We start from the raw sequence: 10,869 nt of genomic DNA, 5'->3' as shown, positions 1-10,869 counted from the left end.
TATATACACACCCCCAAGATATAACTTGTTTTCAAAGTATTTCACTTTATTTCTTTTGAAAATAGGCAAAGCTGAGACATCAACAAATGGAAGCTTGGCTATAGATGAAAAAACTCAATGGATTTTAGAAGAAATTGAATCTCGAAGGTAGCTATATAAAGTGAAGACTTAAAAGCACCATTGAGCAAGTATTTTTCACTACTTAAATATAATATAATGAACTACATGGTATAATTAATCATAACCTAACAAATTAATTTGTGAGAATGATGTAAAACCAAAATATAGCTTAGCAGTCTTAATTAAATATAATTTAAACCCTCATCCCAGGGTTTAAGTACACATTGGTGTATTTGGATCAGTCAAAAGGAATAAGTAAAATGGCATTTATCAGGCTGGAAATTGCTGCTAAGTAGAAGCCAGTCCTAATTATATTGTTACTCATTCTTCAAAGTCTGTAGCCTATGGGAATATCCTAAATGGGAATATCATAAGAAAAAAGAGGGAGAACAACCAATTCAAAATAATGAAGCTTAAATGTCAAAAATATTAACATAAAATTGTGTGCCATTATAATGCTGTATTTCTGGGCATTTTAAATGAATTATGACTTCTACTTTCTGTTTTAAAGCATTTACTTTCAGCAGGAGCTATTTGTTTTTCATTGATTTTCGGTTTATTGAAAAATACAGGGCACAAAGAAGACAAGCAAGGGCACTTTCTGGGAATTGTGATCATCAGGAAGGGACATCTAGTGATGATGAACTATCTTCAGCAGACATGGCTGACTTCCAAAAAAGTCAAGGTCAGCCACCAAGTTTTAATGTATCTTTATTCGAAGTGGGAATTGCTTTGTATTGATTGCCCTTAAATAAATAAGCTGTATAAAATAGGAAATTTTAGGGGGAAAAAGTGTTCTTGGAGACTTTTCCTACCTTTGAAAAACTGGGATAAAATGGAGGAGCATTATGAGTATTACTGCATCTTTATAGTTTTTTTCCCTCAGCCTTCCTCATTTCCTATTATAAAGGAACCATGAACATTACGGGTTTCATTGCTCACCACGTACTTTCTGTAGTAGTATCACTTGTAATTTAAAATAACTGAATATAGTAAAGCCATTTTACCATTATGAGAAGGTAAAATATGTATAGTTGAAAGAGTTGTGGGCTTTGCAGTCAATGAGATGGCTTTGAAGAAGGGCTCCATTCAGTGTGATCTTGTACAGATTCCTTGACTTCCCTAAATCTGATGGTGTTTGCTTGTTTATTGTCTGTAATAGGTAGGCTAGTAACACCTAACTTTTAGGAAAGATAGTTATGATGAAATGAGATCATGTATTTGTAATGTTTTGTCATATAGAAGTGGTTCAATAAATGGTAGATTTTGTTAGTATTGATATTACTAAAGTGATTTTTTAATAAAAACTAGTTTATATGTCAATATCAAAGGAAAGTTTTCAACTCGGTTGATTTAGTGGTTATATATGACTGCTTATAGGAAGCTCGGTTAAAATGCATAACAAAGACTCATTTTGTTCACAGGTGACATTTTACAGGATCATAAGAAGATCTTTGAAGATGTGCATGATGATTTTTGTAATATCCAGAATATTTTGTTAAAATTTCAACAATGGCGAGAAAAGTTTCCTGATTCTTACTATGAAGCTTTCATTGGTTTATGCATACCAAAGCTTTTAAATCCCCTAATACGAGTTCAGTTGATTGATTGGAATCCTCTTAAGGTATTTACGCTTAACATGTGAAAAATCCTGATGACATTAGTTACTTAAATTCCCTTGTTATCAGGTTAGCTATAAAATACCTCACCTTTAGAGTTGGAGTTGATAGTTGGTGATTTGGAGTAATAGTCTACATCTACCTTTTCTTGGTTTACACTTTATTTTTGAGGCTGAGTGACACTAAACACCAGTAAAGGAAACATTTTTTTTTTTAAAGCTGTTGTTTGATAAGTTTAAGGTCACTCAAAAAATAAAGGTAATTTTAGGCCTTAAGAATTTTACAGTCTTGGGAAATAGACATGTACCAGTTCTGAAGTTGGAGATGACATCTTGGGAATAGTTGGTTAGTGAAGCTAGTGCATTGAGGAGGAGGGATTTTAATGGGGATTTGAAAGGTATATAGGACTTAAACGGGAGGGGAAAGAGGAAAAGGTATTTCGTAAAGGTGCATAGGGAGAAATAGTGTTCAGGAGGTAGACACTGCACAGTGTTCAGGTCCTAAATTAATATGTATGAACTTGCTTTGGTAAATAATGGGAGGAGTGACATGATGAAAGTAATGGTTTGGGAAATCCTAGCAGTAGGCTAAGTAGAGGGAAGGAAGATAAAAGGTGGGAGTATATGCTGGAAGGATTTGCTGTAGCTCAAGTCCAAGGTGATGAATTCCTTATGTAGGGGGGTAGTAATGAAAAGAGAAAAAAGAGTTGATTACAAGAGATGTTATAAAGCAAGAATCAGTAAAATGCTAAGCATAAACCTAACACCCCACATCCAAAGATACCCCAACATTTGGATTCTGGGTTGTTAGAACAAAGGTAGTTTCATTAATAGAAATGGGGACTTTTCAGAAAGGGAACAGTTTTTAAAGGAAGTTTCACTTTATAGAGAATGAAATAATAACAGGACATCTGTCTAGATATGCCTGATAAGGAAACAGAAATGAGATCATGAAATTCTAGGAAGAGAGGGGAGCTGAAGGTGAAGAGTTAGCAAAGAGAAGGATGGTGTCATGTCCTTTTATCTTTCTCTGCCCTAGTCATGCATGGCTGTTGGCTCTGTGTTAGGTTCAAGGCCATACAGTCTTCATAGTATAGGAACCAAGCTTCTCTCTAAGAAAGTGGTAGGTAGTTGATGGGACAGCAGCCTAGTTGTTAACCACTCAAGCTGAATGGAGTACTCTGATAGGCCCAGCAGAGATCCATTAATTCATTCATTCAACAAATAATTGGCCATTTGCTATTTGCCTAGTAAGCTAAATCACAGGCAAAATACACATTTGTGCTTATGAGACTTGAGGGAGCCAGAAATGAATTTTGCACAAGGTAAATAAATTTGTATAAATAAATAAGAATAGCACTTATTGAGTTATCTTCTTAAAAATGTGTATTTTGCTCCTGACAGTGCTTGCAGTATAGTCAGCTTTTAACATACAGTGGGCATTTTGGGATTTGTCATAAAAATGTATGAAACGCATGCATATTGCATAGACATCCTGTCTTACTCTTGTCATCCTGCCTAGCCTTGGTGTTCTAGTACTGTATATATGGAGTTAAAATATGGAATTATTTGCTTTTGATCCTTAGAAAGCTCCAGTAGTTACTGAAAAAGTTAGCCATTTAAAAATAAGCTAATGCATAAGAATTTATTTATAACTGATAATTTTATTTATAAGTTTGATTCCATAGGTTTAAAACAGATGCCATGGTTCACATCTATAGAAAAATTTATAGATAATAGTATGGAAGATTCAAAGAAGGAAGATAGTTCTGATAAGAAAATCTTGTCTGCTGTCATCAACAAAACAATTATTCCACGACTTACAGGTACTGTTTTGTAATCTTGATTAAATTGTTTTGGGGCAAAGTATAAGATCATTATTTTCTGTTACAGTTACAATTTTTTTCTCAGAAGTTTTTTAATACAAGAAAATGTAATAAGCAGTAAAAATCAACAGGTGTCATAATTTAAGCTGGTTAAAAAATGCTTGTTGGTGCAATTGATTTGCTATCAAACTGTTGATAATCTTTAGCCTTCAGCATTTGTGACATTAGTATTGCTTTTATAACTCCTAGGTCATTTATTACTGGCACACCTCTATCCCTACTACATGTATTATTTTCTCTTCCTTAACTTGTCCCCTTATGTTTCTGGCCAGTGTAGCTCAGGGTTCACTTGAGTTTCACGGTGATGAATTTAAAGTGTAGTTTTTTCCAGCCACTTTTTAGTTGCATGATTGCAAGAATAGACTCGGTGACAATGTGGATTTAACAAGGGGTGGTTTAGCCAGACAAATTCAGCAAAACCCAAAAGGACAAGGAAATTGAGGATGTATGCAATGGTAATGATTGGTGTGGATTTTAAACCACAAAAGGCAGTAATCTTTGCTAAAAAGCTTCAGTTGTTTATATGTAACAAGCAAAGCGATTGAGTAAATAATTGTACACCATTGAAATTTTTGTTTCAGACTTTGTAGAATTCATATGGGATCCTTTGTCAACCTCACAGACAACAAGTTTAATAGCTCACTGCAGGATGATTCTTGAAGAACATTCCACTTGTGAGAATGAAGTTAGTAAAGGCAAACAGGTAATAATTTCTAGAGTTATAAATTTCTTAATTTATTTATAAATCAATATAATTTATTATAAATCTTTGTTTACAGAAGAAGCACAAAAGTAATTATCAGAAAACTATTTGGGGGAAAATATACTTAGTTCTGATTTATAGAAACTAGGGCTCTAGCCAGTGTGGTTCAATGGTTAAAGCGTCAGCCCACCAAAGGGTTGTGGGTTTGATTCCTAGTCCAGGGCACATACCTCAGTTGCAGGTTCAATCCTCCGCCCAAGTTGGGGAGCATTTGGGAGGCAACAAATTTATGTATATGTGTCTCTCTCCCCATTCCTCCTTCCTTCCTTCCACTCTGTCTGAAAATCAAGGGAAAATATCCTCAGGTGAGGATTTAAAAAGACAACAACCGCATTTTGATGAGGGTGTAAGTAAACAGGTTTTCTCATACACAGCCAGTGGGACTATAAATGGGATGCCACTACTACTTCCTAAATACATGGGCAAGAACTTTCATAGCAACGTTATTCATAATAGCCCCCAAACTGGAAACCATCTAAATGTCCTATCAGTAGCATTCATGCAACAGAACACTATACAGCAGTGAAAATGTACCAACTACAGTGACATGCAATAACATGGATGAACGAAGTTCTCTTGTACCTAATTGATATTTTAACACCTAATTCGGTGTGTGTACAAAATAAATTACTTCTTTTGGTAAATATATTTCAACCTATGACTATCACTGATGCGTTTAAATTTTCAAATAATAGGACTTACTTAAATCCATTGTTTCAAGAATGAAGAAAGCAATAGAAGATGATGTTTATATTCCTCTGTATCCAAAAAGGTAAGAGCTATTAATGTCTAGATTGTATAAAATAATCATGTAATACAGATTTAAGAATGTAATACAAAAGAAACTATACTAAGTATTTTCAAAGTATACATATACCTGTTTAGATACAAATTAAGATTTCAGTATTTCTCAGTTACCTTCTATATACCATTTTTTTTTTTTTGAAGATTTTTTATTTTTTTATTTTATTTTATTTTATTTATTTTTTTTTTTTTCGCTTAAAGTATTACAAAGGGTATTACATAAGTGTCCTTTTTTTTCCCCCCCGCCCTTGACACATCCCTACCCTCCCTTACCCCCCAGTGTCTTATGTCCATTAGTTATGCTTATATGCATGCATACAAGTCCTTCGGTTGATCTCTTACTCCCCTCCCTCCTGCCCCCCAACTCTCTCTGGCCTTCCCACTGCAGTTTGACAATCAGTTTGAGGCAGCTCTGCCTCTGTATCTATTATTGTTCAAAAGTTTGTAATGGTCTTTATTATCCATGAATGAGTGAGATCATGTGGTATTTTTCCTTCATTGACTGGCTTGTTTCACTTAGCATAATGCTCTCCAGTTCCATCTATATACCATTTTTTTGTACAATGCTTGACACTTGGAGATAGGGTGGTTTATTTGTTTTTAATGTTATTCTTAAGAACATGATAGGTGGCATAGCAGAGTAATTAAAAGCCCAGATTTACCATCTATAATAATAATAAAAGGGTAATATGCTAATTAGACCGGACAAAGCCAGGGCCGGAGGGAAGCCCAGGTCCCGGGTGCCTACGGGTGGCCGGAGGGAAGCCAGCCTGGGTCCCAGGTGCTAGAGGGAAGCCTGTGCCGGCAGCCGGGGGAAGGAAGGCCTACTCTTTCACAAATTTTGTGCATTGGGCTTCTAGTTACTAGATAATGACCTTGGGCCTTTCTCTGTCCTCAAATGTAAAATGGGACATTAAATTAATGCCCACGTTAAAGGACAGTGTGAAGGTGAAGAGTGCGCCAAACAATGCCTGGCACAGAGAAAGCACAGCAGAAGGCCTGGAACATCACTGAGGGGCCAGAAACTGCATCTGTGAATTCTGTATTTACTTAAATTATGAAAGTAGTATTTGATGCATGTCATACATTTGCTAAGAAGACATCAGTTATAGTTATGGATCATGATCTGAAGCTACCCAGCAAGTACTCACAGGATTGAAGAGTTAAATGTTATTTATATTTAAAATGAAAAGTCTTACTCCATCCCACTCCTGACCTCCATCCACCCAATTTTTGACCTTTCTCCACTGTGTACATGAATGCATGCAATAATAATAATCAGTAATTTTTTTTACTTTTCCAGTTTCTTTATGCAGTTAGAATTAAATACTTATATATTGTAATCTTATTTCCTCGCCCTTTCAGTGTAAATAGTTGTACACTGTTTTTTTGACTTAGTACATCTTTGAAATCTTCATCTAAGTAGTTTGTCATCATATATATCATCATAAAGGTAGTTTCCTCATTTCTTTTTTAAGCTGCATTAAATATGCTATCATGTAGATGTACTGTAACTGATGGGCATATAAGTAGCAAACTATTACCAACAGTGTTGTGAATAATGTTATAGATATTGTGTACATGTGTAAGTATATCTATAGAAGCCATTCTCAAAAATAGGTTTGTTAGGTCAAAGTGTGCATGCATTTGTAATTTTTATATTATATTCCATTAAAATTTAGTGTGGTTGGTTAAAAAAAACACTGTTTTTTAAACTCTGTTTCTGAAAGATTAACAGTTCTTTGTATTTTCTCCTTTGTCTTTCATTTCACATTAGTGCTGTAGAAAACAAAACATCACCACATTCAAAGTTCCAAGAAAGACAATTCTGGTCAGCTCTAAAGGTAAGCAGAGAATTGCAAAAATAAAAAAGAATTTTCTTTTATCTCCAGTTTACTATATATTCCACTAGTAGCCTAGTGCAAGAAATTCGTGCACATTGAAAGGGAATTAGAGGAACGTAATTTGGACTCACTATCTAATATCAATAATATGTGAGCATGAGGTAGTCCATGTTTCTGAAATTCAATGACATGAATTTTAGCTATTACTTTGCCAAATAAATGGAATTTACAGATATCATTTAAAAGAGCATTCAGCTTAATATTAAAAACTAGCTACCAAGTCAGGTCTGTTTTCAACTTTTTGCCAGCATTGTAAATTGTTTGCAATATCTGCCCATTTGGGGTTGCATGTCATGGTTACGAATAAATCGGGCTTGCCATACTTCGTTACAATTGCCATAGCATCCTGATATTGCTGCTGCATGTTTCTGGGACTACCCTCAGAAAATGATGTAAGTATTATCATTTTACCAATCGGCATATTGTCATTTTCAGATCTAAATTTGAGATAATCCATTAAACCACTATATTTTTCAACTCTCAACTTAGATTGGTTTGCTTTGATGAAATTTATCCGATTGGCCTCCATTTTTTAATATGAATCCATGATAAACTGTTGAGTTAAATTTTCCTGCATTTAAAATAGGATTGAACATATCCCGCACAGAGAGCTCAAATCCATAATACTGCATTTGTGTGACTCGTGTCCTTACATTTTGTCTAGTATTATTGTCGATTACACTGCTGTCTCTGAGTCTTAATGCAATATCTGTTCCCCAGCCTTTTTCACCATGTGGGAAAAGAACAGGATATGTCATTGCATCTAATGTAGGAAACAGGATATTGATTTGTTTCATTTTAGTGGCATTTGGATTATTAGCACTTGAAGTGCGGGAAACGAGTTAAGTCGGCTCGCGTGAATTGCGCGTACTCCGCGGGAGCCGTCTTTAACTCGGTTCATATAGATTTGCGGTGGAGTGCGGGAAACGTGTAAACTCGGGCCGATTGTAACTGCGTATTACCAAATATTTGTTTGTAATCCACCCTTTTGGTGGATGGAACAAAACCAAAAGACAGAGCCATCTTATATTTTGGCGGGAAATTCACCCGCACTCCAAGTGTTAGGATCTGGTTTACAATGAATGAGCAAGTCCCTTTCAAAAGGAGGTTCTCCGTCTTCATTTCTGAATATGACAGCAACCTCGGTTACACGGGGAGAATTATATCTACCTGGGTCACTGTTACGCTCGTATTTAATCGCCATTGTTACTTCTGTGGGAGCAATACCTTTTGCTGATGCTTCAGATTGGGCTTCCTTTTCTACCTCATGTAGCATCTTGTATGATTTTGTTAATTCACTTATTTCATGCATGAGGTTGTTGATGTTGATCATGAGTCTTTCTGAGCAGCCCTGGTTTTCTGGCATTGCTAATCTTTTACTTGTAGCTTCAGCTGTATCCAAAATAAAGAGTTGAGCAAACTTCTGAGAAACACCATCCAAAGGATGTAAAGTTCCAGTACGATGATAAACTTGTCCGCATATTCTAAAAGAGTATGGCCCATATCCTGATGGTGATGCAATATTTGCACCCATGGAAGCAAAAGCAAAAGAACTATTTATGGAACGAATATTTTCCATGAAATTTTTACTGTCAGAATCTTCGTTTGTCATTAATCTTTTTAAATATGCCGGGTAATCTGGAAAATGTATATCATTTGGACAGATTTTCCCTTTGCTATAACATCGAGTAAATTTCCCATTGGATGGTTTTTCATCAGAGAAATTTAGTGATAGGCAAAATTCACATCAAACAGTCATTCCACCACAACTATGTTCAAGAATTGCATCCTCATGTACTCCATTTTCACTGAGAAGGCAGTTCCTACTGATATTGGTAGTACTTGTTAATGACTATTTTCTAGATATATTCTGTCATCGCCACCGCTTTCTTTCAACTTCAAAGGCACGTTGGTCTTTAGACATTTTCTGTCAATAACACCGGTGTTTTTCGGCATCAGAGTGACGTTTTTCCAGTAGCTGATGTTCAGATACATCCTGTCGCAGGCTCCGCCTTCTTTCAAGATCAGACGCACGCTGCTCTGCAGACATTTTCTGTTGATAACACCGGCATCTTTCGGCTGCAGAGCTACGTTGTATCATCTGTTGTTCTTTAGACATAGTCCCACCTCTCTACTGTCACAGTCTGAGATGCAGGTGAATGAGAGTCCTGGCTATCAGGCCACTGAGAGCTGTCTGACCAAAGGCTCATTCTGGCTGATTCTGTGGGGGTGGGACTTCCTTTTCCCTGCTGTCAGTTTCCACAGCTGTGATGAGGAAGGTGGGGTGACAGAGGGAGCCGTGCCCTCCAAGCTGCCCTCTCTCTCACTCTGCTCTATGTCCAGTGGTCTCCTGCTCTGCCAAGTCCTCCAAACCTCCCCGCTCTCTGCCAGCAAGGTCCCAGGAGCCCGCAGGCGTGCGTGGCTAGGCTCGGGCGGCCTCGCCTCCTAGACCCGTGAAGGTCCTAGGAGCCTGCAGGTATGGCTACGGCTCACCTCCCGGGCCTGCGAAGGTCCTGGGAAGCCCGCGGCCACGGCCACCATCGCCTCAGGGGCTCCTGACACCTGCATATGCAAATTAACTGCCATCTTTGTTGGGTTAATTTGCATAGTCACTCTGGCTTGTGGGCGTGGCTTGAGCGATGCGGAGGGATGGCTAATTTGCATGTTTCTCTTTTATTATATAGGATTACTATGTCAATGAACTTCTGTAAAGGACCAGACTATTCTTGCCACATAGTCCCTGTTGAACTATTCAGCTTTGGTGCTGTAGTGTAAAAACAGTTACAGACAATTCATAAACAAATGAGCATGGCTGTTTCAATAAAATTTCACTTATGGACACTGAAATTTAAATATCATATAATTTTCACATCACAAAATTTTCTTCTACTTTTTTTAATCACTTAAAAATATAAAAACCATTCTTAGTTCACCAGCTCTGCAAAAACAGACAGTAAGTTGGATTTAACCCACAAACCATAGTTGGCTAACCACTGGTCTAAAAGGTAAAAGAAGAATTCAATGCTAATCAGTGGCAATAGGGATGGTAAAGAGAAGAGGGTTCAAAAGATATGTAGGCTGAACCACTGAAAGGACTTGACTGATTAGTAACATGTGAAGGATGTAGAGTGCTAGCCAAGGTTCTGACGTTAGCAGCCTGGTAATTTATGACATTCTTTGGGGACACTGGAGGGGATACAGGAAGAACAGGTTTGGGAGGGAAGATAAGATCTGTTTTAGACATAGTAAACTGAAGATTCCTGATAGAAGATCTAAGAGGCTATTGGATATGTGAGTCTGAATTATAAGGGACAAATCTGAGCTAGAGATTTGGGGGTCAACCACATGTGGTATTTGGAGCCATAGTCATGAATACAATCTTTGAGGAGATGAAGTATGAAAAGAAGCCCAAGGATAGGCCTTGGGAAACACTGACACAACAGGTGGGCAGAGAAAGTGGAGTCTTCAAAGAAGCCTTAGAATGAACTATGAAACTTAGAATGGTCACAAGAGAGTTCTGGCATCAGGGAAACTAAGCAAGGGGTTATCGAGAATTAAGACAGTGTTAAATGCCACTGAAAAGAATTAGGAGAAAGCCTGAAAATGTTTATCAGAGTTGACTATTAGGAGATCATAGGTGACCTCAGCAAAAATAGTTTTCAGTAGGGGTGAATTTATGTTTGTCATGTGGTTGAGGCGGGAAAAAGGCTTTCCAGGAAAAGGGAGCAGTATCACAAGGACAATGTATAAAAAAGCATTGCATATTAGTACAAT

At 36.9% G+C, this 10,869-nt stretch overlaps 1 protein-coding gene across 1 annotated transcript in view; it reads left to right on the top strand.

The window, feature by feature from the left end:
- The window catches only part of GCFC2 (GC-rich sequence DNA-binding factor 2), a 30,698-nt gene that overhangs the window by 14,226 nt on the left and 5,603 nt on the right, over window positions 1–10,869 (top strand). The window contains exons 6-12 of the mRNA XM_023744276.1: window positions 66–147; window positions 693–805; window positions 1,545–1,744; window positions 3,414–3,564; window positions 4,206–4,327; window positions 5,083–5,159; window positions 6,969–7,035. Coding sequence (XP_023600044.1) covers window positions 66–147; window positions 693–805; window positions 1,545–1,744; window positions 3,414–3,564; window positions 4,206–4,327; window positions 5,083–5,159; window positions 6,969–7,035 — 812 coding nt within the window. The remainder of the gene's footprint in view (window positions 1–65; window positions 148–692; window positions 806–1,544; window positions 1,745–3,413; window positions 3,565–4,205; window positions 4,328–5,082; window positions 5,160–6,968; window positions 7,036–10,869) is intronic.

This window comes from Myotis lucifugus, unplaced genomic scaffold (genome assembly GCF_000147115.1).
Source record: "Myotis lucifugus unplaced genomic scaffold, Myoluc2.0 scaffold_444, whole genome shotgun sequence".
NCBI lineage: Eukaryota > Metazoa > Chordata > Mammalia > Chiroptera > Vespertilionidae > Myotis > Myotis lucifugus.
Note: the sequence above shows the minus strand (reverse complement) of the source record. Positions and strands in the feature narration are given on the sequence as shown.